Source organism: Lissotriton helveticus, chromosome 7 (assembly GCF_964261635.1).
Source record: "Lissotriton helveticus chromosome 7, aLisHel1.1, whole genome shotgun sequence".
Lineage (NCBI taxonomy): Eukaryota > Metazoa > Chordata > Amphibia > Caudata > Salamandridae > Lissotriton > Lissotriton helveticus.
Genome location: NC_136068.1, coordinates 141590334 through 141618120, shown reverse-complemented (window position 1 = coordinate 141618120; position 27787 = coordinate 141590334). Strand labels below are relative to the sequence as shown.

The following is a 27787-nucleotide window of genomic DNA, read 5'->3' as shown; positions in this document are numbered from 1 at the left end:
AACGTAATTCTTTTCACATATCTTGTAAGCTTGAACTTGCTTTCTTTTTCTAAGTGTTTCCACCTTCTTCTCCAGCCTCATCTTTCTGGCGGAGGCGGGTGGGTTCGCTAGTGAATCCAGAAAGATCTTCAAGCTGGAAAACTACACCGACAGGTAAGAAACTATTAGTTTTGCAGCGTGAATCTTTCTGGATTCACTATGCTGTGCATAGATTTTGTAGCGGTTTTCGTTACTTTTGTGGCGGTTGGGTGGAAGATGAGCGTTGGTTGTTGAAAATATGTTGAAGCACTTTTTGCCCTACTTGTGCTTCTTTGTTCATCTGTACATCCACGCAATAGTGCTTAGTGAAAGTGTGCACTGAAGCCCATGTTGCCGCCAGGCATATGTCCTGAATTGGTGTGTTGGCCAGAAAGGCAATTGTTGCTCCTTTCTTCCTGGTGGAGTGGGCCTGTGCCCCTCCAGTTAGCTCCTGGCCAGCTGGTTTGTGGCAGAATTGTATTGTCTGTGCGATCCATCGCGCTATGGTGTTTTTAGTTACTGGTTTGCCCATGTAACTGTTTGCGAAGGACACGAAGAACTGTTTTGTTTTCCTGTGATCCATCGTTCTTTCAATGTAGTGCATCACAGCCCTTCTTGCGTCTAGGGTGTGGAGCGACCTCTCAGCGCTTGTGGTGGGTTTTGGAAGAAGCTAGGGATCTGAATACTCTGATTCATGTGGAACCTTGACACCACCTTTGGCATGAAGTGTGGGTCAGTTCTCATCACGACCCTGTCACTGTGTATCTGGATGTAGGGTTCCTGCAGTGTGAGTGCCTGCAGTTCGCTCACCCTTTGTAGCGAGGTGATTGCTACCAGAAAGGCCGTCTTCATTGTTAACATTTGCAGTGATGCTTTGTGGATGGGATCGAAAGGTGCTTTCATGAGCTCGTTCAGAACCACATTTAAGTTCCAGGCCGGTGGCGGCATTCTTTTTGGCGGCGCTATTCTTTTAGCTCCTTCCAGGAATCTTTTTACGACTTGGGATGTGAAGAAGCTTCTCCCTGTTTCTCCTCTTGTGTATGCCACAATCGCTGCCAGGTGCACCCTCAGCGAGGATGAGCTTAGCTTAGCCTTAATTAGGTGCGTGAGGTACCTTAGCACCGTGGATTCCTTGGTCAGTTTCCTTTGGGGCTGTTTCTTGCAACACCATTGAGTGAATCTTTTCAATTTTTCCCCATAGCACTTGCGTGTGCTGGGCCTTCTTGCCTCTCGCAGCACCCGCAGGGTGCTCTCTGGTAGTTTTAGGTGTGCGAATTCTAAGTCCTCAGGAGCCAGGCTGAGAGGTTGAGGCTCTCTGGCTCTGGGTGTAGAATTTCTCAGTTTTCCATGGAGAGTAGGTCTCTTCTTTTTGAGAACTTGTGAGGGGGGCCCTGCGCCATCTCCATTATCTGAGAATACCAGGTCTGTCTGGCCCATGGTGGTGCCACAAGGATGAGCGTCATGTTGCTCTTCATGCATTTGTTGAGAACCCTGGGGAGCAGTGGTATCGGGGGAAAAGCGTAGGCAAATGTTTTTGACCAGCTTATCCATAGGGCATTCCCCTGGGACAGTGCCTCTTGTTGCCTGGATGCAAAGTATTGGCATTTTGCATTCCGGTGTGTTGCAAATTGGTCTATTGTTGGGGTGCCCCATTTCCTGAATAGTCTCTCTGTTTCCTGACTGTTGAGTTCCCACTCGTGGGATGCTGAAGTCTGCCTGCTGAGCCAATCCGCTTCTACATTGTCCTTCCCTGGCAGGTGTATGGCTAGCAGGTCTATTTTTAGTGGTATAGCCCATTTCCAGATCTCCTGTGCCAAGTTTGACAGAGGGAACGATTGAGTTCCCCCCTGTTTGTTTATGTAAAACATCGTTGTGGTGTTGTCTGTTTGTATTGGCACCTTCTAGGTGTACAGGTGTTTCTGAAAGGCCTTGAGGGCTAGCAACACAGTTTTCAGTTCCAGGTAGTTGATGTGCCTGACTGCATCTGTAGGGCTCCACAGACCCCTCACTCTGAGCCTGTTCATGTGTGCGCCCCACCCCTTCTGGGATGCGTCTGTGGTGATGGTCACTGTTGGGTCCGGTGGTGTTAGAGGTTTCCCTTCTGTTATTCTCTCCTTGGTCCACCACCTTATCTCTTCCTGCACCCTGTGCGTCACAACCACTAGATCCTCCCAACTTCCTGTAGCTTGTGACCATTGTTGTTGCAGCCACTCTTGGAGTGGTCTCATTTGTAGGCGTGCATAGGGGACCAGGTGTATGCATGATGCCATCATCCCCAAGATCTTGCTCACAGTCCTCACTGTCAGAGCTCGCCCCTTCTGGTAGTGACGTTTCTCCCTCAGCAGGCTGAGCGTTCTCTTTTCGCTCGGTAAGACTCTGCATTGGACGGTGTCGATCTGGGCTCCCAGGAAGATCTTCACTTGCTCTGGTTCCATCAAGCATTTTCCCCAGTGTATGGAGAAACCCAGGCTTGCTAGCATTCTTGTCACCTGTTCTGCATGCTCTTTGCATGTCCTGTAACAGCTTGCCTTTACCAGCCAGTCGTCGAGGTAGGGGTACACGTGTATCCCCTTTCTTCTTAGGTGTACGGCCACTGCCGCGAGGCATTTGGTGAACACCCTTGGTGCGGACTTTAGGCCGAAAGCCAGGGTCGTGAATTGGTAGTGATCCTTGTTTACTGTGAACCTTAGCATGTGCTTGTGCTGCCTGTTCATGGGGATGTGCAGGTACGCATCTTTGAGGTCTATGGTAGACAAGAAGTCCCCGGTTTTTATCTGTGGGATGACCTCTTGTAGGGACGTCATTTTGAATTTTTGAGTTTTGACGTATTTGTTCAGGAACCGTAGGTCCAGGATGGGTCTTAGACTTTCGTCCACTTTTGGCACTAGGAAGTAGTTTGAGTACACTCCCTTGTTCCGTTCTTTGAAAGGAACTTGTCAGCTTTGAGGAGGAGTTCTTGGGCGTCCTTTTGCAGTAGTTGCAGCTCTCTTCCCGAGTGCTGTCTTTTCTTTGGTTTTCTGTTTGGTGGCCTGTTTTCCAATTCTATGCAGTATCCGAACTGCATAATATGGAGTATCCACTTGTCTGTTATTTTTCTCCACTCCTGGAGAAAAAATCTTAATCTTCCTCCTACCGGCGTTACATGTTCCTTTGTGTCTTGTCCGTGTAGCCCTCTCCTCTTTGTTTATCCGTGCTCCTCCCCCGGAGGGTTTGGGTGGTGGAGCACCTTCTCTCGTCTGAAGTCACTTAGAGGGGGGTTGTTCACCGCCTCTCCTTCTCTGGCCTCGTCCATTTCCTCTTGACCGAAAGGACTGGCCCCTGCTTTGGTAGTTCCAGCTTTGCCTCTGTTGGCCCTGGTGGCCTTGGTTGTCACTCTGTTGCCCCTGGTGGAAACTCTGGTGAGAATCTCCTCGCTGATTTCCACCTCTGCCGTTCGGCCTCCGTGTGGGAGTGCCCCTTCTCATCCCTCTGAACTGCAGGGCCCCCATGGACCTTGCCGTCTCGTTGTCCTTCTTCAGTTGGGTGAGCTTAACATCAACTGGGGCTCCGAACAGTGTTTCACCGTTGAAGGGTGTGTTCAGGATGTTGTTCTGGACCTCAGCCTTGAACCCCGAGATCCTGAGCCAGGCTTGCCTTCTTTCTGTGATGCCTATAGCCATCAGTCTGCTGGATGTTTCTGCCCCATCCAAGGCTGTCTTCAGGCACGAATTGGCGATGCTCTTCCCCTCTTGCACAAGGTGTGATGCCCTCTCACGATATTGTTCCGGGAGGTGCTTGAGCAACTGTCCCATCTCCTCCCAGTGCTGGTATTGATGCCTATTCAGGAGGGCGTTGGAATTCGCCATCCGCCAGTGCGTTGCGGCGTTCCTCTCAATCTTCCTGCCAGTTAGATCCATCCTCCTGCTTTCTTTGTCAGGTGGTGGTCCAGACGTTGTTGGGACGTTCGCCCTTTTCCTGGCCGTTGCAGCGATTATAGAATCTGCTGTGACGGATCCCTTGATGTAAGCTGGGTCTTGGGAGGAGAATTTGTATTTCTTCTCTGTCCTCGGCGTTACAGATCTGCATGTAGCCGGGTCCTTGAAGGCCTCCTTCCCCTGGTCTGTGATACTTTTGAGCATGGGCAGGAACTGGCTTCTTGTCTGTATGGGGAGCAATGTCTCGAGCAGGAAGGCTGCTTTTGGCTTCTCCTCTTCCAGCTTAACTCCATAAGCTGCTGCCGCCTTTCTTACCACCTCATTGTATGCCCCAATGTCATCCGGTGGCGAAGGCCTCGAGGGGTATGTTTCCACCACCTCCTCTGGATTTTCGGCCTCGATGTCCTGCCATTCCTGGTCTTGGACCGCCGAGGAACCTGAGCCGTAGTTCGACTGCTGTTCCCCGTAATCCCCTTCAGTGTAGTAGAGGTCTTCCTCCTCTTCGTGCTCCGAAGGTTCTGGAGTTTTCGGCAGCTCTTCGACGTCGAACTCCTCGAGCTCCTGTACCTCAGCGACGGTCGGTGCCGGCTTCGAGGGGATCTTGTAACTTCTCATCTTTTCATCGAAGTCCTTCTTTCTCTGAAGGATGTTCTCCATTTCGGCCTCGAGCCTTCTTTTTCTCTGCATTTCTGCGGCCTGTTCGTCGTCGAGCGTTTCGGCCGCTCTTTTCGGCGGCGTCGGCGTCGAAGCTTTCTTCGGCTCTTTCTTTCGACGTCGAAGGCCCTTTTTCGGGGGCTTGCTTCGATGACCTTTGCTTTTCGCTGGCCTTCTGCCTCCGGGAGTCCTTCTCGGAGGATCCGCTGGGCTCTTTTACGGAGGATGCAGCTTCGGTCGTCAATTTTTTCGGCGCCGGTGCTCCTTTCGAGGCTATGTGCTCAGACTTTCGAGAGTCTGCCTCAGGTTTTCGAGGCACTGTGGGAGTTTTCGGGGTCGTAGACTCTCCTACCTTATCAGGCGTTCTCTTATCGGTCTCAGCGACCGTGAAGTCATCTGGGCCTTCGGCGATGTTGTCCTCGTCGTCGGTGGAGAGGCCAAGTTCATAAAGCGTCGGGGCTTGGCCCTTGCCCTGCATCGTGTCGTGAGCCGTCCTCTGTCTTTCTCGAACTCGGAGTGTCTTCGGCTTGAAGACGGAGCAGGCGTTGCAGTCTCTGCTCTCGTGGTCGATTGGCAGGCAGAGGTTGCAGACTGGGTGCTGGTCCTTCTGTGCGAACTTGTGGTGGCAGTTCTTGCAGAATTTAAAGGGCGTCTTGTACATCCCTGCGCTCAGGGGGCCCCCTGTGTGCGCATTCCTCCAAGGACGTCGAAGATTTCGAAGTTCTCTCCTTTCTTCGTCGTCTCTTTTGTAAAGGTCCTCTTCTCTCGATGTTCTCAGGTCTTCACCGGTGAATATTTGCTGTATTTTCTCCTTTCCTCCTCCAAAACTTCTGGAGCTTCACGCGACGATCCAGACCCAACGGTGGAAAAAAGAATCTGAAGATGGCGCCCAAGGGTGGTAGCTCCCGCCGGAAGCACGCCGACGTCACCGAAGGGACACCAAATGGTGGGACGTCGACGCCCACCTGGGCTACGACAAAAAAAAAAAAAGAATATAAAGACTACGATTTATTTATTTTATTTATTTATTCAAAGTTTTATATAGCGCGAACAGGATCCTTACAGATATCAGAGCGCTTCACAAAGACAGGGAAGGGGCAATAGGAGTAAACAGAGATAATGGGAACAGTATAATAGTCAGTAACATGGTAATAACATGGATGATAAAAACAAACATACAACCAATCCATATATGATCAGGTAAGGGAGTAGTATAGAGCAGCACAAGTCATTGATCCCACTACAATGGTGTACAGGTGGATCAGTAAACCAACGTGTATCATATCTTGGTCGGTAGTAAGAGAGTAGCGTAATAATGCCCCCAACAAGTCGAGTATAGTGCCAGGGGATAGGCAGAGCAGCGGTACAAAGCAATGCAGAGTCTCGGACCCAACATCTGTAGCGATCAGGAGATCTTGGCCAGAAGGATTGTTTTCACCTCTTTCTTGAAGAGTGCAGTGGAGGTGATTAGCCTTGTTTCAGAAGGGAGCGCATTCCAGATCCTGGGTGCCATTCCTGAGAAGGAGCGTTTGTAAGTTTTCGCTTTCCGAAATCTACGAGGTTTCAGGAGTAGATTTTTAGTACTCCTATTGGATCTCGAACCTCCTGATATAGACAGCTTTTGAGCGAGGTAGTTGGGTGCCTTGTGGTGCACGGCTGCGTGTGTCATAGTTGCAATTTTTAGCTGTATTCTGGCTTCAAAAGGCAGCCATTTTAGAGACTTTAAGTCTGGGGATATGTGCGAGTGCTTTCTAGAGCCAGTAATGAGTCTCGCGGCAGCGTTCAGGGAGGCTCTTAAGGGTGCTGTTGTGGATAGTGGGAGACCGCTGAGGGTCGCAATTCCGTAGTCTATTCGAGGGATGACTAGAGCTTGTACAGCAGTTTGGAAGTCTTTGGCCGGGAGGAAGGGTTTAATTTTCCTCAGCGTGTTAATTTGGAAATTAGCTGCTTTAGTGGCTTTGCTGACGTGCTGCTGCATGTCGAGCTTGGCGTCGAGTGTGATGCCTAGGGATTTCGCCGAGTCCACGATGGTAGGTTGGACATTGAGTGCTGTTAGGTTGTTGAGCCAGGTTTGGGTGGTGGAGATTTTCGCCGGAGGTGAGATGAGTAGGAACTCAGTTTTTAGAGCATTTAGTTTGAGGCGATTATCGGCCAGCCAGGATTGGGTGTTAATAAGCGTGGAATTCAGCTGTTTGATATCTTCCGGGGATTGTAACTTTAGGTAGAGTTGTGTGTCATCAGCGTACATATGGAACTGAACATTGGATGCTTGAAGCAAGGTGACGAGGGGTTCCATAACGAGGTTGAACAGTGTAGGAGAGAGGGTGGATCCTTGTGGAACCCCTAGATCTGCAGGCACAGGTGTAGATAGTACATTGTCGATCTTGAACTTCTGAGACCGGTTGTGAAGGAAAGACGAAAACCATTAGAGAACAGTTCCCGATAGCCCCATTCTAGTACTTAGCAGCTCCAGCAAGTTCTCATGTTTGACCGTGTCAAATGCTGACGAGAGATCAAGAAGGATGAGGAGGCAGGACTCATTGCGATCCAGAATTTGGAGGGCGTCATCAATTATGTGTGTCATAGCTGTTTCCGTGCTATGTTTCGCTCTGAAGCCTGATTGATGAGGGTTGAGGAGGTCAAATTGATCAATGTGTTTTGTTAGTTGGAGTTGGACACATTTCTCCAACAGTTTGGCCAGGGTGGGGATATTGGTGATAGGCCGATAATTGTTTAGGTCAGACGGATCAGCTGTAGGTTTCTTGAGTATAGGCGTGACTTGCCCCACCTTAAGGGAGTCTGGAATGTGTCCTTGTTGCAAAGAGCTGTTGATGATCTTGGTCCAGAGAGGGAGGAGCAAGGGGATAAAGTCTTTTACAGCATTAGCAGGTAGAGGGTCTGTGAGGTGATTAGAGGGCTTCAAAGTGCAGAGCAGTTTGTGTATAGCTTCTTCCGAGTAGGTGTCGAAGTACTGCCAGGATGCCTTGTTTTTAGGTTGAGTGTCAGCCATTCTGGTGTAGTTGGAGTATCGATTTACATCCATGATGAGGTCATTTCTTATGTTGTCAGTCTTATGTTTAAAGAAAGCAGGGAAGGCTTCACAGTGTGGGGTGTCATTTGTTGTGCTATTTGATTGTGTGGGTTGTGCCTTTGTTTGGGTCTTGATTAGCTCGAACAGCTTTCTTGGCCTATTCTTCGCTTGGTCCAACTGGCGGCTGAAGAAGTCCGACTTTGTGCGCTTTATTTTCCTAAAGTAGGCATTTCTCTTGGTCTTAAGCTTTTTGAGATGCAGTGCTGAAGGGTCCGATCTCCAGGTGCGCTCTGCCATTCGCATATTACGCCTTTCGTCATTGAGACTGTCATCATACCAGGGGTTAGAAATTTTGGTGGAGACTCTCTTCAGTTGCAGAGGGGCGACTTCATTGACTATTGTATTCATAGAGTCAAGGTAGTGGTCAGTCAGTGATTGAACATCTGAGGCACCTGAAGGGGGAAGGAGGAGGTTGCCGATGTGGGGAGGTAGGGTGGAGGGGTTAAGATTCTTCAAATCCCTTTTCCATGTTTTGGATTTGATTGGTTGAGTAGGGTTAGGTTTAACTTTTTCGTTGATAAAGAAGGTGATAATGTGGTGATCTGACCAATCGCAGGGTAGAATCGCTTCCAGTTGAATAGCGTTCTCTTTGGCAATGATGAGATCGAGTATCGCGCCTTTGTCGTGTGTTGGTTTATCGCATAATTGGGTGAGGTCAAGCGCATTGAGGAAAGTTTTTAGACTATTCACCGCAGTGTCTTTCTGATCGCTCCAATGGAGATTGAAGTCACCCAGGTAGACTTGAGTGGTCTGCCGACCGGCGTTGGAAGTGATCAGGTCCATGACTTGTTGGGTGAATATGAGATTGTCACCAGGCGGGTGATAAATGAGATGTAAAGTACATACTTGTTTGCCCTCACTGATGATGTCTAGGCAGAGGAGTTCACAGGAGGAAAGGGAGGGGGAGGTGACTTGAGTAACGGAGAGGTTGCTCTTTAAAATGCATGCAATTCCCCCGCCCGTCTTGCCAGGAGACCTGTCCAGCCTAATGATGTGATAATTGGGGGGGACTAGTATGTCCATAATCGGGGTAGAGGCTTCAGTGAGCCACGTTTCCGTTAGAAAGGCTAGGTCTAGCTCCCTATTTGAGACAAGATCCGCGATGTCGGAGGAATGTCTCTGGGCCGATCTGCAGTTTAGTAGGATGCATTTGAGTTTGGGAGAGAGAAGGGTGGTCGAGCTTTCTAGTGTGAGGGGAACTTTCCTGAGGTTGTTAGGGACGGAGCCTCTGTTGTTGAGTGTTGGGAGCCTCAGAGGGTTTGTGGGAATTGTGGGTATGGGGATGTGCGAATTGGAAAAATCTTTTACCGGACCTGGGCCATAAGAGCGTAGGAGAGAGCAAAGGTCGAGGTCCGACAAGGGGCTGAGAACACGACGGGGGCGGTGGGAGTTATTGCGAACGGGGATAGTGGACCATTGCTGGTGTCGTCGGGGGCGAGTGTATGTAGGAAGGGTGCGTCGTTTGTAGGGTAATGGGATGGTGGGAGGTAGACTGTGCTGTGAGGAGAGAAGGTCTTTGATTGCGTGGATGTCTTTTTTGATTTGTAAAATTTCCTCCTTGACTTGTTGGAGTGTGGATAAGGTCAGGTCAGGAGGGTTGCTGAGGTGTGAGTGGTGAAGGTGAGGCAGGCGGTGGGTGGGAAGCATAGATAGTGACTTCAGTGGGAGACGGTACAGGTGAGTAGAAGAGTGAGTGAAGGTTGAAGACAGTGGGGGAGACAGGAGGGTAGTGAGGGCTAAGAATAGGAGGTGGGAGAGAGGGGGGTGCTAGGGTAAGGGAGGAGGTATGTTCTGTATCTTGTGTTGGGAGGGGGATGGCGTTATGAGTGGGAGTGGGGAGGGAGCGGGGAAGGGAGAGGTGTCTGCCATGGGGTGGATGGGTGGATAAACTCCGAGTGATGGTGTGTGCAGATGTAGGCGTGTTGTGGGTGGGAGTTGTTGTGTCGGGTGTGAGAGACACGTGGGTGGGAGTGGAGAGGGAGATGGGGAGGGAGAGGTGTCTGTCGAGGGGGGGATGGGAGGGGGGGGTGGATAAACTTTGGGCGGTGGCTTGTTCAAATGGTGGAGTGTTGTGGGTGGGGGATGTTCTGTCCGATTCCGGACGCAACCACCAGATTGCTGAATATGCACAGCATTATGAATCCAGAAAGATTCACGCTGCAAAACTTCTTACCGCCCCCTCCCTCCTCCCCCAAGCAGGAACAGCATTCAGAGCGTTGAGCCTTAAAGGCTTCTGCCCTTTGTTATGCTGACTAGGGCTTCTCCAGCTACTGAAGATGCCCCCCCAACCAAGCCCCACTTTTGGCTGCAAGGTCAGGAAAATTAGAAGCCAGGAGTGTGTGTCCTCTCTGCCAGGACCACCGCTAAGATGCCCTGTGCCAATGAGACCCCCCTCCTAAGCAAATCCTCCATCTTGAATGGAAGGATTCTACCCAATCAGGTTAGGGAATGTCCCCTCCCCAAAGGGAGGAGACTTTCAAAGGGGAAAGTCGCCCTAAAGGCAAGTAGCATTTTAGCTACCATCTGCTAATACCATTAAAGACCCTAACTTCAGTATTTGGGGACACACCTAAACCTTGACCCCCAGATTCCTGAGACCTTAAAAGAAGACTGCGAAGACAGGGTGTGCTACCGAGCTCAAAGACGACAAATGATTTGGCCCCAGGCCTACTGCCTGTCGCCTGCTCAAAGACCCTGTGAAAAAGACTATGCCTGTCCTGTGGCCAGTGACTTCCAGAACCCAAGGAAGACTGCAGCTTATCAACAAAGATCAGCTCTTCCGAGGACAGCAGCCCTGTCTGGAAAACTTCAACTTCAAAAGACTCTGGATCCAGTCATATCTGCGACATTGGCCTACTCTGCACCAAAAGCCCACCACCAGAGTCTGAGTGGCTCACCTGTTCAGTGAAATTTCACCAGTGATTCAGACCTCGACTCCATTGTTGGCTGACCTCTTCTTGACCTCACAAACTTGCCTGCATCCTCTACACGAAGGGATCCCCTGACCGCGACGACTCCGGTAAAGAAAATCTGAACGCAAAAGGCACACTGCACCCTCAGACTATTTGTGCTAGGGGGACGAACTGCTTAATGAGATAATGAAGATCCATCAGCCGCGGAATGTAAAGCCATAAAGGTGTCATTACAAAATTGGAATGTGTTTGAAAATGCCATTGAAGAGGAATAGAGGAAAATAAAAAAGGGCATACAAGATGGTGAGTCACCGGTCAACTTGCCAGCACATAGTCAAGTAGATGAACATATTTGAATAATTTTGAGAGCCTGAGCCCGCATTCGCATTCTGCAGGGGTAGCCCAAAAGGCAGTTTACGATTACCAACCAACCTGGAATGGGTTTCCCGATGTTTTGCAAATTTTGTACAGGGTTTCTGCATAGTTCTGCTGTGCTTAGCCCAGTCAGGATTAAAGAGCAGCTGCTTGAAGAACTACTGGTTTCACCATCACGTCGGCCTGTGAAAGCTGAACAGATATCTGTTGGTCAGACGTGAACTGAAAAATTCACCAGGAAAAACAAGTCTTGTGCAGTATTGAATATGCTACTTACCAGTATGCATCTGTTCTTGGCATGTAGGGCTGCTAACATTCATATCTATTGCATAGATCGCCGCCTAGTGTTGGGTCCGGATGATTGCACATTGTTGTCCTGGAAGAGTCTTCGAAGTATCACGAGATAGGTGGCTCCTCCCCTGGACTACAGTGCGCATGGGCATCGACTCCATCCCCAGATTGTTTTTAGCCATTGTCGCGAAGATGGAGTGTAATAGTGTAAATGATGTCCATGTTAGTGATGAATGCAAGAGAGTGTCTGCAGCCGCTACGGGCACCGGGGAGGAGGGCGGGCGATATGAATGTTAGCAGCCCTACATGCCAAGAACAGATGCATACTGGTAAGTAGCATATTCAGTTCGAGGCATGTGGGCTGCTAAATTCATATCTATTGCATAGAATACACAGCAGTCCCTCCATTAAGAGCGGTTGTCCGTGCCAGCTGCAGAAGCTTGAAAAAGTGTTTTGAGAACAGCCTGTCCTACAGCTGCTTGCTGTTTGGAATGCACATCTACACAGTAATGTTTGGTAAACGTGTGTGGTGTAGCCCAAGTGGCTGCTCTACAAATGTCTTCCAAGGGAATGTTCCCCAGGAAAGCCATGGAGGCCCCCAATTTGCGTGTGGAGTGCGCCCTTGGGGGTATTGTTAAAGTGCGTTTAGCCTTTTGATAACAGATTTGAATGCACTTAACGATCCATCTGGCTATTCCCGCTTTGGAAATGGGGTTGCCTTTGTGCTGTGGAGAGAAGGCAACAAAAAGTTGTTGTGTCTTTCTAAAGTGTTGAGTTCTGCCAATGTAGTACATTAGCGCCCTCCTAACGTCTAATGTATGAAGCATTCTTTCTGCTACCGTTTGTGGGTTTTGGAAGAATGCAGGCAGGTCAATAGTTTGGTTGATATGAAACTGTGACACCACTTTTGGAAGGAATTTGGGGTTAGTGCGGAGCACTACCCTGTTAGAATGTATTTGGATGAATGGCTCTTGGATTGTGAGCGCTTGCAGCTCGCTAACACGTCTGAGCGATGTGATAGCAATGAGAAAAGCCACTTTCCACGTCAGAAATTGAATTTCGCAGGAGTGCAGTGGCTCGAAAGGTGGGCCCATCAGCCTAGTGAGGACTACATTGAGGTTCCACACTGGAGCTGGTGGTGTTCTTGGAGGAATGACTCGCTTCAGTCCCTCCAGGAAGGCTTTAACGGCAGGCACCCTGAAAACAGAGGTGCTGCCTATTCTGGAGATAAGCCGCTATGGCGGATAAATGTATCCGAATGGAAGCGTACGCTAGATTGCATTTGTAGAGATGTAACAAATAGCAGATGATGTTAGGAATGGATGCATCTAGCGGGTTGATTTTGTTGTGAGTACAGTAAATGACAAACCGCTTCCATTTCGCTGCATAGCAAGCTCTGGTCGTGGGCTTTCTTGCCTCCCGGATGAGGTCCATGCATTCTGGAGGCAGGTTGAGGTAGCCAAATTCTAAGACCTCAGGAGCCAGATCGCCAGGTTGAGCTGTTGTGGATCTGGATGCTGAATGTCGCCATGGTTCTGCGTCAAGAGCCTGGATGTGAGATGCAGCCTTTGATGCGGTACCACGGAAAGTTCTAGAAACGTGGTGTACCATGGTTGGCGTGCCCATGTTGGAGCAACCAGGATGAGAGTCATCGAGTGTTGCTTTAGCTTTCTTGCCACCAGCGGAATGAGAGGCGCTGGGGGAAAAGCGTACGCAAATTTGCCTGACCAGTTCATCCATATCGCATTCCCTTGCGATTCCGGGTGAGGGAACCTGGCGGCAAAGCTTTGGCATTTTGCGTTTTTCTTTGTGGCAAACAGGTCTCTCTCTGGATGACCCCACTGCAGGAAGTATGGGTGGAGTACTGATGGATGTATCTCCCACTCGTGCATTTGATGGCTGTATCTGCTGAGCAGATCCGCCATCTGATTGTCCTTGCCCGGGAGGTGTACTGCCATGAGGAAGATGTTCCTCTGAATGGCCCACTTCCACATGCTCTGAGCCAGATGAGACAGCTGTGGCGAGTGAGTACCTCCCTGCTTCTGGATGTAGTACATTGCTGTCATGTTGTCTGTCCGGATCAACACGACCTTGTTGCACAGATGTACTTTGAAGGACTTGAGCGCCATGAAGATTGCCATCAATTCCAGGTAGTTGATGTGCAATCGTTGTTGCTGGGTTGACCACAGTCCCTGCACCGTGTAGTGGAGCACATGCGCTCCCCACCCTTGGAGAGATGCGTCCGTTGTTAGGACAATCTGTGGCACAGGCTCTTGGAACGGTCGTCCCTTGCAAAGGTTGTGTGGATTCCACCAATGCAGAGAGTTGTATGCCCGACCGGTCACCAACACTAGGTCTGTCAGTTGTCCCTGAGCCTGTGTCCATTGATTTGCTAAGCATTCTTGGAGGGGACGCATGTGCAACCTTGCGTGCGGGACTATGAAGATGCAGGAGGCCATCATGCCTATCAACTGCATGAACACTCTCACGGGCAGGAAGTGTTGCGGTCTGAATCTTTGGATCAGCGACTGAATGCGGTTGATTCTGACTGTGTTTGGCTGAGCCATAGCAGTCAGGGTGTTTATTGTCGCGCCCAGATACTGCCGCACATGGGCTGGATGAAGGTGCGACTTTGGGTAGTTTAGCGAGAACCCCAGGCTGTGAAGGAGTTGAATAGTGTGGGACATGTGTGAGGCGCACTGTCTTTCCGACTTTGCTTGAACGAGCCAGTCGTCGAGGTACGGGTAGACATGTATGTTTTGTCTCCTGAGGTGCGCCGCCACTGTCGCCAGACACTTTGTAAACACTCTGGGGGCAGTAGTCACCCCGAAGGATAGGACTTTGAACTGATAGTGCTTGTTCTGAATGGTGAACCTGAGGTATTTTCTGTGGGAGGGGTGGAGTGGGATGTGGAAGTAGGCATCCTTGAGGTCTAAGGTTGCCAGGAAGTCCCCTTGGTTTAGAAGGGGAAGGATCTGTTGCAGTGTCAGCATGTGAAAGTGTTCTGACAGTATATACATGTTGAGAGGGCGGAGATCCAGAATGGGTCTGAGGGATCCGTCCTTTTTTGGGATGAGGAAGTACAGGGAATAGACCCCTGTTCCTTCCTCCTCCACCGGCACGAGTTCTATTGCTCCTTTTTGCAGCATTACTAGCACTTCCTGCTGCAATAAGTGCAAGTGCTCTGCCGACATAGGACGGTGTCTTGGGGGAATGTTGGGAGGAGTGGATGTTAACTCCAAACAATAACCGTACTGGATTAGTTTTCTCACCCACCTGTCTGTGGTGATGGACGTCCAGACTGGCAGGAACTGCTGGAGTCTCCCCCCCGACAGGTGTTGGATGGTCGGGGGGCAGTGACAGGGAGTCACTGTTTGTTTGCGGCAGAGGAACGGGAGTTGTTGTTCCCTCTGCCCCTGCCTTTGGCACTGTTGCCTCGGTAACCCCCTCTACCCTGTTTGGGGTACGAGGATTGTGCACCACCTTTTGTGAATTGTGTCTGTTGACCCAATTGTCCTCTGGTAACACCACGCGCTCCTGAGCGACGAAAAGTGTGTCCCCTGAATTGTTGAGACTGAAGTGCCCCCATCGATTTAGCAGTCTCATTATCCTTTTTAATTTTTTCTAGGGTGGTGTCAACATCTGGACCAAACAGTCTGTCAGGATTGACGGGCTGATTGAGGATTGTTGTCTGAATATCGGGCTTAAATCCAGATATGCGAAGCCAAGCCTGTCTTCTCAGCATGACACTGGTGTTAATACCCCTAGCCGCTGTATCAGCCACATCAAGCGCACACTTTATTGCTGCGTTTGAGATGAGTTTTCCCTCTTGTATGAGCATTTCGGCCGCTTCCTTAAACTGATCAGGTAGGTGTTGAAGGAGCTGTTCTAGGGTGTCGTAGTGCGCCCTATCGTAACGTGCCAATAGTGCCTGTGTGTTTGCTATACGCCAGACATTGGCAGCCTGCGCAGCCACCCTTTTGCCCCCAGCCTCAAGCACTTCCGATTCCTTGTCTGGGGGAGGAGCTTCACCCGTTGTCTGGGAGTTCGCCCTCTTGCGGGCATTGGCAACGACCAGAGAGTCAAGAGGCAACTGTCCCCGAATATAGGCAGGGTCCCCAGGTGCTGGCCTGTATTTTTTCTCAATACGTGGGTTTACCACTCTTGCCCTTGTAGGTTCTTTAAAGATCTCTGGTGCATGTTTAAGGACCCCTTTTAACATAGGAAGAGTTTTAACTGTTCTTTCGGAGACAGAGAAAGTGTCAAACAGGAAATCTTCCTCCACCGGGTCAGCATGCATATCTACATTATGATTTGCAGCTGCTCGCTCTATCAGAGCATTGAATGCCGCCGAATCCTCAGTAGGTGATGTACGATTCCCAAAACCCTGTGGGTCCAGTATCACTTGGTGACTTCCCTGGTCCCCAGCCTCGTCATATGGGTCCTGTTGTACATCAGGGTCATTGCCAGCAGGGAAGTTGTATTGGTCATCATCCTCACCCCCTGATTGGTTGGGGGAAGGTGATGGGCTCCTCCTCGGAGGTGGCTGAAGAGGTACAACAGGGGCAGGTATGTCCTGTGGTAGCGTTTTCTTCTTTAGTGGAATAACATAGGACTCCAATGGCTGGGAAGTGATCTTTCTTTTGTAAAGTGTCAATTTCCCTGTGTGGGCATCAATGTAATGCTCTCCTTGGTCCTCCGACGCTGGTGGTGGAGCCAGATGTCCTCTGGGCGTCGAATATTCCGACGTTTCAGTGTTTTTCGGCACCGATCTGGGTGCAAACGCCTTCGGCGCCACCTTCGGTGGTAGAGTGTAGAGAAGCTTGTAGGACGTCTTTGCAGGTGTGTCCACTGGTCTCGGATCCGATGGCGCGGTAGACGCCGACGGCTGAGATTTGTCCCGAATAAGTTTGAGGGAGTCGGTGACTTGTTTTGTGAAGGAAGCCGAGGGTTTGGCAGCCGACGCTTCATGCTCGTCCGCTTCGGAGGACTTCGGCGTGGTTGAAGGGGCCACCGACGAATCCTCGACTCCTACGGTTCGCGGCCCTGTGGTAGACTGAGGCGCCGACGCCGTCGATGCAGATCCGGCATCCTTGTGCCGATGCGCAGTGCCTGCGGCCTTCGGGTCGTGGGCCTTAGTGGACTTCGCTTCGACCGTGCGTTTGGTGGTCGACGCTGCAGCCGTCGAGACGTGATGGACTACCTTCTTGGAGGACGTGTCCTTGGCCACCGTCTGTGGCGCTGGTGATTCGACAGCCTTCTTCGACTTCGGAGGGCCTGAGGGCGACGGAGTCGAAGATGAAGCAGGCTTAGTTAATTTGGCTGGGACATCGGCCATTTTAGATGTAGTCGAAGCCGTAGGTTTCGGTTTCGTTTTCGCCGGGACGTCGGCCATCTTAGGTGTTGTCGAGACCGATGGTTTCGGTTTCGTTTTAGGTGGGACGTCGGCCATCTTTGACGATGTCGCCTGCAACGGTTGCGGTTTCGTTTTCGATACGCGCAATGGCGGCTCTGCCGGTGTATCCGTGGCCGGGCCAGAAGGCGGGGCTGGGGATAGCGGTGCAGGGTCGTGGGTAAGGCAGAGTGGCGATCCCGTGACCTGAGCCGGAGGCATGTAATGTTCGGGGCATAGCTCTTCCTCGGAGCTATCTTCCGCGGCCCCATAGACTTCTTCGTCGTCCCCTACCTCCTCGACGTATTCAAGGTCCTGGCCCTGTCCTTCGATGTATTCTTCTGGATCGGGCTCGACCTCCGTCGACGGCGGTGAAATTTCAAGATGATGGCTTCTGCCTTCCTCTGCGGGGTCGTCGAATATGTCATCGGGTGCCGGAGCCGCTCGCTGGGCCTCGAGGCGCGCCGATGCTTGAGTGTTTTCTTGGACCTGAATTTTGAACAGGCCATGCAGTTGTCCTCGTCGTGGTCCGGCGAGAGGCATTTATTACAGACTGGGTGCACGTCGATGTGTGGATATTTGGATCCACAGACGGGGCAGCACTTGAACGGAGTCCGTTCCATGATCAGGTCGTCGGGGTCTTGCTGCGAGTACAGGGCCTCGATGTCCGAAGAGTAAAGTACTCCGCAGAATTCCGACACGAAGAGTCGGACAATGCTCGGGACCGATCGCAAACAATCCTGACGCCAATAGAGAAGGCCTTTTGGCCTTAAGGAAGTAAGTTTTTCGATTCCGACAAGGAGACGTCGAAATCACATCCGAACCCAATGGCGGAAAAAAACAATCTGGGGATGGAGTCGATGCCCATGCGCACTGTAGTCCAGGGGAGGAGCCACCTATCTCGTGATACTTCGAAGACTCTTCCAGGTCAACAATGTGCAATCATCCGGACCCAACACTAGGCGGCGATCTATGCAATAGATATGAATTTAGCAGCCCACATGCCTCGAACAAAATCTTTCACTGATCAGAACTAAACTATTCAGACCATTGTAGGCATTTGTCCTATGCTCCAGTCCATCATGACCGCATGCATGCAAGACTATAGTTTAACCAAATCTCTCACTTGACACCCTCCTCTTAACAGTTACACATTTAAGACCGCTAGTGCCCCTCCTCAATGCCTGGTCCAAGACCCCCATAATACCTGGCCTCAATGGAAGACCCACCATCTAAAGCGCCAACATGGAATCTCTTCTAGCTGAGAACACTGATGAATAGCACAGAATGCAGATTCATCAGAGCTCAGTCAGTGAAGGAAAATCTATTCCCAGAATTTCAGTTCACATTAAGGCATTATTTTGACAGGGTAGGTAACTCAAGATAACATACTCACCAGACGAGGACTCCAAGCAAGCACCATTCACTTTCAGAGGTGTCAATACAACGCGAGGAAGTAGCATACCTGCCCTGTTCTTCTGATTTATCTCCTAAAATTAAAGAGAAAACAAATATCCTAAGTGTTATCGGTAAATCAAAAACTAAAGTGGGACACTGGAAAACGAATTCTATATACAGTGATATGTTAAGTATAATAATTAATATGAGAAACAGCGCAGGATTTGTCTTGGGGAATTAACACGGCAGTCAATTAGAAAAGTTGCTTAAAGTAGTTAACACAGTTGTATAGAACCTTTCCCAAGAGCAACATTATGGCAATTAGTTCTTGATAGGGAGTATTTTCTCTCCATTGTATAACAAAATTATATGACATGCATTTAAGCAAACACTACTCCTGTACAATTACAAGCAAAGGGAGGTACATGTTCCTCCTTTATAAAGGGGTATTTAATAGAAATAACACGCAGGGAGCAGATAAGATGTGGGGCTTCTAATCCTCAATGGCATTTTAAACCTAAACTTAGCTCACCAAAAACTATCACACATTGCGACAAACAAAATACCTTTATTAAACAAGGCATTTACCAGCAAGAGTCTAAAATATAAATAGCATGTCAAATGCATAAGTACAAAAACCCCGTGCATCAGGTCACTTGGGTCAATTTTTGAATCCAGGTCTCTGTAAATCTATTTTCTACACACCCTTGGAAAAACATTAACACTGTCAAAACCTTTTTTGACAAAACCAATAACATAGCAGATGAAAAAAAAAAACATCTGCGGCGGCTGGAATGTAGACAAAAAACAACTGACATTTGACCAAAAATGATTCATATGTAGCATGTGTACCAATACAATACCCTTAGCACCACAACCAGACGACCTCAACATACTTCCAGGCACCACTTAAGTGTTTTAAGCTATTAGCAGATTTCTTACTAATAACCAACCTTAGAGGTTGCAAAAGCATGCAAAAATTGCTCCTTCTCAGGTAGCTATTAAAGCACCATGGCAACCTCTTAAAAATCCTTATGGGGTTTCCCCTATGTAGCTCTTCTGCACATGTACGGTATGGATCATGTGAAATTGTTTCCTGCCCCAATAACTGGTCCCTCCACCAGGTTTTACCTGTAAAGCAATCCTGCAGGTCTCCCTGGTGACAGCCAACAGTTTGCTCTGAGACTCATTAGAACACGATGCATTTGAAGAAGTTTCCTCAGGAGACCCTTTAAAATAAGAGTTGAGAGGTAAGGTTCTTACTGCCTTATTTTACAGTGCACAGTGACATTCCTGTAGGCAATCCAGAGACTTTAGGTCAGACATCTGGCGCTTGGTAAAATGTGCCAGATTAGGAACACTAAATAATGATGATTTCTACCACTGCATAATAAACTTCCCCAGACCATCCATTTGCACACACACCAAGCATTAATGTAGTACATACGTTGTGCTCATTCAGTCGGTTAATTCATATAAGTTAGCACTAACAGACAGCAATTTCTGACTCCTTGTCTAGGTGGCTAGGAGAAGTTCATTGTAGATACTCACCATCATTATCAGCTCCGCTCAAAGTGCTGGCTTCGTTGGATCCAGAACTTTCTCCATCTGGGGTATCATCCTGTTCCTCTCTCACTGGCAAAGAAAGGCTTCGAGACCACTGCAGCGCATCCTTCTGTGGTGAAACCGGCAAAACCCCACAGGACTGACTTTACAATGCAGCATCACAATGGAGAGCAGCCCAGCAGACATCAGAAATATCACCAATCACTATATGCAAACAATAAGTCCTAAAACATATACCCCCATTTTGTCCTCAAATGTAAATTATCCACAACAAACTGGACAGGTTCCTTCCACTGCAACCATTATATTCGACCATATAATTATCAATCAATCTAGGTCATCCTAGTCACTACTGGTCACATTTTCCATTAAAATTCCCTCTTTTCCAGGCCACTTGATTGTCCAGGAAACTCAAATATGAACTCCGTACCATAAAATGCACAAGCTATTATGCAGAAAAACCAGCATCTATTCCAATCAACTCCATGTCAGTGAAAAACACAAAAGCATTGATCTCAACCCCATAAACCTTAGTGAATGGTCACCTTTCACTTCTCACTACTAACTGTCATCATCCTATCTGTCACAACACCCTTTGGAAACGCCATCGTCAAATCCTAAAATCAAAACATTAAAATAAACAGCTAATTGAAGCTTTTCCTTCAGCATAACTCCTGAAATGCTCACATTTTAGGCGCACAACACTGATGCCGTGACCGCAAAACCCATACTATTCACACCAGACCACAACTATATTTGCTGTGGTACAACGTAGACCACCTGCAGCTCTAACAACACTGCACTTCCTTCACGCCAAGTTTTCCATTTAGCACATAATTGCATCATTTGCAGTCTCCCATACAAGAGTGTAATACAAATGGCTGCTATGCCATACTAACAGCAGAATGATTACTATACAAATGCCAATAAAATGTAACAATGAAAGGCTCAAGCAAAGGAACTGGCTGAGTTCTTTGTGAACACCTTTCAATTCAGAGCACAGCATCCTATGTACCAAATATTCTCTCCCTCCTCAATGCGTATATGAGCACTGGAAAGGGAAAATGCGGGGCCCGTTTGCCAGCCGACAAGTATGTTGTGCATGGGTATAAATTAAGTTTGCGATGCGTTTGTCGCTGACCTTTTTCCTCCAACGTTAAGAGTTTAAAAGCAGCACAAGTAAGTTAAAGTTTTACGTTCAAACACAAGTGGAGAATTTTATAAAGTGAAGGTCCATTTTTCCGTGATTCCGGACTGAAAACTAGACTGCAAAATCCCATTAGCCCTCTGTTCTAATTGTTTTGTTTATTTGACTATTTCAGTTCAGATGCAAATGCAGGCCTCCGCCAAACGTTTGAGGGTTAAGAAGGGAAGAGGCAACTGATAACATTTTAAGGGAGTGCCATCTTATATGTTTATCTTTGTTTTATAGTATTACAAACAGTTGGTCCCAAAAGGAATTCTTCAAATTAGGTATAACTTAGTGCCCAATATAAAAAAAAAAATGAAACCACTCAGGAATATCAAGTTTGCTTATATAAAAGTTATTGATAAATCACTTTTTTAGACACTGGTGGATCTGGTGGATAACCTAAACTTGCGTTATTGTAAATGGATACACCTCTTGGATACTGTTAACCGGTGTTTGAATGAGAAAATTACTAGGCAACTGTAACTCCTCAATACTGGATGAATTCTGTCTTTTTCTGGGACTTATTCCACTGTTTCCCCAATGATGTCTCTTTACGTTCGATATCAGACTCAATATGAGGATGCTGCGTATGCCCCTAATATGGCATACTCCTCAACAATGTCATTTATAAAGACCTTTCGATATGCTGCGACATGGATTCTCTGTAATTGTTAATGATGGAGTGTCATGAGTTGGCCACCTATTGCCACCGCCATTAACTTTTGTGTTCTAACATTTATGTTGATGTTCTTGTGTCCTACTGTTTGAATATGCCTTAAGTATGTAATAATGTTTTACAAATGTTTTCACTACATGATCGGTTTCGTATCTGCTTCCCAAAGATTCTTGAATTATGCTTTGTGCATATCCAATGACAGGTGTTCCGCCTTATCGGGTACCCAGATTTTTCCATGTCCACCATTCCAAATACAATTTGCACCACAAGCTGTGTTTTTCGAACGCCCGGTTTCTTTTCCTCTCTCACGGTCAGTTCAACACGCTCACATGCGCTGCCGTAGAGACAGACAGCAGTTAGCGTCTGCCCTCCTAGGCGTGACCGCGTGCACGCTTTACTCATGTCTATTTCAGACACGGCTACCGGCCAGCTTGCACAGATGCGAGACTCTCCGGTTACAACAACATAAACAAGGTAAAATGTGCATGATCTTTGGCCAGTCTTTCCTACCCTTCATCTATTGGGGTTGCCCTGCACAGCTGGGATGCTTTTTATTTATTTTTTCAGAATAACTTAAGCCGATTAAATGGGAATCTCGGAATTGAAGTACCCAGTCCATAATTTTCCCAATCCGAGTACCATAGATATCGTGTGGGTAAGTTACACACACTATTACCTGTTTCTATTGTTTTTCAGAAGTGACTCAGCTGTCTTTAGTCTTTTTCCTGATCCCAGATGTGTAATTCATTTCTAGCACACCTATGATCTGCACCCAGATGACGTCCTTCTTCCGGATTGGAGCTACCTAGCCCATTCCTACAATTGCCCCACATGCAACTCGACAGTGAGCCTAAGGTGAGCCACTGCGCCACAATTTTCTGTACCTGTTATCACTGTGTTCCACAAGGGTTCTAGGTATTAAAGTCCTGAAAAAGACCCCACTACAAGGTTTAAATAGCCTCGCTCTTCTTGAGGTAAAAAGGGCAACATTTCAACCCTTCTGAAAGTGACTGAAAACTTCTCCACATTTAGATAAACACGGCATTCATAAAGTGTATCTAATGACTTGTGGCCCGATTAGAAAAAATATTGTGAACCGATCTTAATCTGAAACCATGGTTTACACTATAGAGGATTACACTCTTAATTCTTATTCTTCTCTGATCTATCCAGGAGCGCCCCTATCTACAGCTACTTTCCACTCACTGAGGAGCTTTTGTGTCACATTAATTAATGTGTCTAAGCAAGTGATTCATCTTTATATAAACAAAACTTGATATTCATGCCCGAGTGTTTTTTTTAAATTTGTGATATCGAGCACTAAGTTAGACCCAATTTGAAGAATTCCTGTTGGGACCAACTGTTTTGTTGTATCTGTTTTATGGCCCTGCGATACTTTTTTTTATAAAAACCTCTTAATTGGAAAGAAAAAGCTCGTCCTTACAACAGTGAGCACAAGATCTCAAATTCAAGAGGTCGTGTACAATACATTCTGTATCATTAGGTCCTGGGTTACAAATCATGTGGCTCGTGCGTTCCACCTCCTAACTGCGGTTGGACAGCCCCCCCCCCGCGCAGTTCAACTGTGGGAGGGAGACCGATTCCACCCCTATACGCATTCCATTTGGCCCACTTTCGGTTCCATTTCCTCTAGCATCCTCTGTTTTTAAATACATCTTTTGCTGCGATCATGGAACTAACCATGTCGGTCTACCATTTCCCCAACAATGTTATCCCCCCAGCTCCCCATATTTGGGCGAGGTTTCATTTGGCTAAGGACAAACCCAAGGAGACCCAGGATTGTTCAGTGTGGGTCAAGTCTGTAGCATCCCATATATTGAGTAAACAGAGCTGTGGGGAGGTAAGAAACCTTTTCCCACCCACATCGTTCAACTTGGATAGGATTCCCTCCAAATAGGGTTTGATTGCAGGTCATTCCCAGAGTTTGTTAAAGAATGATCCCTCTTGGGTACAGTGCCGGGGACATTCTGCATCTATTCTCTTCCCCATTTTGACCAAGGTCCCCTACTGAGAGATACGATCTATGCAGTACTTTGAGTTGAATCAATCTGAATCTCATGGGACTAGCCACTTCACGTGGGGAGGACATCGCATCTTGGCAGTCATAGTCCTCCAAGTCCCCTACGTCTTCCTCCCACTGCTGTCTAAGGCGTATGAGGGGATCTGGTCGGTTGTTTACCAGTTTCCGATAAGTCAAGGCTATTGCTTTCTGGGTCATCGGCTCCATCAGCAGCCTGTCTTCTAGTGGGGACACCTTGGGGAGAGCCTCCCCGCTGAGGATAACTGATTTAAGGGCATGACCAATTTGTAAATACCAAAAAGTTTCAAAGTTTGCCAGTTGAAACTTTGCCTGGAGCTCAGTGAATGAGATCAACTGATCCCTTTTCCACAGATCCCCCACTGACAAGATGCCAATTGCGTCCCATCTATCGAATCCCGGGCAGGTGCTCAGTCTACCAAGATGTTCTGACTCCCAGAGTGGTGTTGGGGGTGTTATTTTATCGTGCCAGCAAAGTTACTTTGTGCCAAGACTGCTATGGTGTGGGCCGTGGGTGGGGCCTGTGAGCTGTTGGTTTTAAGGGCTTGTGAAAAGAGGTCTCCGATATCCACATGGGCCCATTATCCATTTATCCCCTTCGATACGCTTTTAATCTTGAGTACTTTGCAGTATCAATATTCACTAGGAGACACTGTACAATGCTTATAAAACACAGTTCTCATAACACAAACCTCATCAACAAAAATGGCTATGAATGTGGCACCATTAAAAGCATTCATGGCCAATGAATACAAGCAGAGTTTTTTTCTCTGTTCAGCCAGTTCCCCATGAAATGTAGGTTGAGCCAAACTGGTTTTAAAAAGTCCTGATGCCAGGAAACCTCTGAAATAAGTATTGATATTGCATAAAGGTCTGGCTTTATTGTGCTACTGCTGCTTCCATTGCACACACAAATTAAGTTAAGCACATAAACACGACTCCTGTTACCATTCTTTTTTCATCAAATTGAAAAAGCTATCTCTGTAGGAAGTATAATGGCGAAAAAACTTAAAGTTATATACCGTGATGATCAAGCTTACTTTTTAGATGTAAAATAGCCCCTTGACCACTTTAATGGAGGTGCCTCCTAGAATGCAGCATAATTCACTATCCAGCAACCGTAAGTAACTCTCTGATGAGCAAAGCTAGACATAAAGAATTGGTAACATTAGATTTAGATGTCAGCGCTATGCAGCCACATCTAAAACGATCTTACCAAAGACACTGCTTTCTAAACCTCTAGAAGCACTAACACTGATTAATCACATTCAAATACTGCAGTTCCGGCATCACACCAGCTGATGTATAAAAGACTGGTTCCAAGCATTTCTTACTTGACAACGCAAAAACAAAACACAAAAATAAGGGTTATAAATGGATAGAAAATTATACCAATTCCAATCCAAACGTATATGTTTGCAGTCAAATCTAGTAAGCAGCAAGAGCTGTAACGTCTCTTCACTTTTGACTTCAAATTTGGGGTTTGATCTCATTTCCCAAAAAAATTCTCCTTGCTGCTTTTCTATAATGGATACTACGAGGAGATCCCATTCTTTAGCGACAATAGGTAGCCATGTTTGTAGGAATTTCTCATGTTCAAAAGGTAGGTATATTGTGCTAATCGCCTATCTCTCAACATTAAATCAGTTATATCAGTCAGGAAGCTAAATGCTTTCCAATAACATCTACTCTGTCCTGTATTTCATGAGTTGTTATCCAGGCAAGGCAAACAAAACATTTCACCCTACCAAGGCAGTTCAACGCAAGTAAGGTGATAAAACTGGGCGAAACTATCACCTATCATCAACATCACTCTGGACGCAAATTTGGGGAATGAAGAGATTACCTTAAAAACACTATTGCACAATGCAAGCTCCACAGCACCAGAGAAGTCTGCACTATCATATATTGAGCTTCTTTAACTACTGCAGAAACCAAGATCCACGATTTTATGAAATTAGAAAGTGAGCAATTAACAAATGCGGACCATGCATAGCTAAAACAAAAAAATACATTCTTTTTGCGATTAAAAAAGCCTAAACACAAAGTTATCTGTAAAAACAATGTTTTAAACCATTGATCTCCAGATACTAAAGTAGGCACTAAAGTGCCTCCAACTCAAAGTGGAACAGGTAAATTGATGGGGTTACCAAGGACAGATCAATACTCCCACATTGATTGCAGTTATGGAACAGAACATGGAAAACACAGAGCTGGGAAGAATTCCAGACACCAAGGGTCCTTATCACAGAAACAAGTGGAAAGGTGGTCGAGGGGGTGGGGTTAAATATGGTGCATAACTCACTAGAGCAGGAAAGTTTTAATTTGTATACTACGTAAGTAATAAGCTAAATCACCACTGAAGAGAAATAAAAATCGCAGGCTGCAGAAGCGAACCGTTCCTGCTTTCAGTCAAGTTATAATGCAAAGTCTTGGTTCCTACTTTGAATAGAGTTCGGAACCCACTTGGATCACGCTCAACATACTCCAAAAGGATCACATTTAAAAAAACGATGCCGTTATCTTTATCACATATTCTAGAATTTTGCCACAAGAGACTAACATAAAATGTGTGCCCCTTTCCCTCATCACATTGTAAACTTACCTTTAGAGTGAACATGCTGATGCGCCCTGGCAACTTGTAAAAGATGGAATCCCCAGCTTGAGAATTGGAATTCAACATTGCATTCAGACATGCGAGCGGAGTGGTACCACTACAAAAAGGGAACAAGCAAAGGACTGAAAAAAAATTCAGGACTGCAGAAAGGAACCAGAACTGAAAATCCAAAACCAAGGAGCGTTTGGTGTTGAATGAGAAACATTTACTGATTCCAGAAGGACCACAACGCCCTCTCCACTCATTCCAATGAGAGAACCAAAGGGCCACAGGGCTTGCAAGGCCAATGAAGGATCCCTTATACAAAAAGCCAAACATTTCTCATTCACTGAAACGCAACATGGCAGGCCTGCATCTTTGTAGTGGCCAAGTAATATCACCACACAATAAGCCCATGGACATGTCGTAAGAATTTGTCAAGCATTCAGAGCAGGAATCTACATTCACTACAACAGATCAAAGGTTAAATGTAAATACCACAATACCGGGTATTATCATCCCCCAGCCAAGTCAGGGAGATACCAGATGCCCCTAAATTGGGGGCAAATTTCTGAGACCACCACCACAATGAGCTGCTTGCGTTGGTACAAAATCCTGCCTACCATTGAGCAATAATTATTCCAGTGTTCACTCCCCCAACTAGCAAGAACCTAAAACAACCAACCACTAAAAGTCTATCAGGACAGTTATAAAATACATATCATTAAGTAGCCATTCCATGTGGGGCACGTTAAAGTAGCCCACCAATGGGATAGAAAAAAAACCCACCCTATGCAGTCACAAATGAGCAAAAACATTGAGAGATCTTAGTAGTATAAAGAGGACACCCTTCAAAGCCCGCTGAATTGCCTGCCCTTTTCAAACTAGTATAACCAATCCAGCGCACAGATGTCCTAAAACAAGGCTTCCTCCTTTGAAGTAGAGCTGCCCAAGTAAACGAGAGCTGGTATTGCAAACCGGGTCAATGCACCTAGGGATAAAAAGGTCTTAAAGAACAATACCACAACACCCAAATGGTATGAAAAGGGCCCAATGCTTCATAAACATTCAATACATTCCTTACCTCTTCCGGCTATTCATTTTCCAGGCAGAAAAAAACAAAAAAAGGAAAATAAAGATATAGTTAGTAATCAACAAGCCAAACTGCAAAAAAGCATCTGTGAGACAAACAAGTACAAGTGATGTGTGCAGATTCTAGGCACTGCTGCAAACAATTCCAGAATCAACGGAGCACAGTCTCAACTCTAAGTGCTCTACGGCTGTTGGTATAGCCAATCCCGCTATAACCCCATTTGAAAAAGGAAACAAGCATTGGAAATGCAATAGGTCTCGCAGCATTAGAGTTTGTGCTTTTAGAATTGTTTATGGTTTTTTTTTTTTATCTTTAGCATTTTTGTTTCCTGTAGGCAATGCTAAAGAATTACAAAGAAAAAAAGCCATAAACAAATCTAAAAGCTCTAACTCAAATGCTCCGAGACCTATTGCATGCACCCATTCAGTTGTTGGCCTCTCAGCTGAGTCTGCCAACTAGACAACAAAGTGGAGGTGGGGCGGGGCTGCTGGGAGTAGAGCTGTGGACTTGGAAGAGGCGGGGCTGCTGGGAGTAGAGCTGTGGACTGGGAGGAGGGTGGG

At 47.2% G+C, this 27787-nt stretch overlaps 1 protein-coding gene across 5 annotated transcripts in view; it reads right to left on the bottom strand.

Moving 5' to 3' along the window:
* The window catches only part of ASXL1 (ASXL transcriptional regulator 1), a 146738-nt gene that overhangs the window by 68163 nt on the left and 50788 nt on the right, over positions 1-27787 (bottom strand). For 2 of the 5 annotated variants that reach the window (XM_078651783.1, XM_078651784.1), the window contains exons 3-7: positions 26144-26252; positions 19597-19720; positions 19177-19274; positions 18044-18137; positions 11022-11156 (exon numbers count right to left, since the gene is read on the bottom strand). In XM_078651783.1, coding sequence (XP_078507909.1) covers positions 11022-11156; positions 18044-18137; positions 19177-19274; positions 19597-19720; positions 26144-26221 — 529 coding nt within the window. In that variant the 5' untranslated portion in view covers positions 26222-26252. Of the gene's footprint in view, positions 1-11021; positions 11157-18043; positions 18138-19176; positions 19275-19596; positions 19751-26143; positions 26489-27787 lie in introns of those variants that run through there. The other 3 variants (XM_078651782.1, XM_078651780.1, XM_078651781.1) reach the window with 3 other exon arrangements.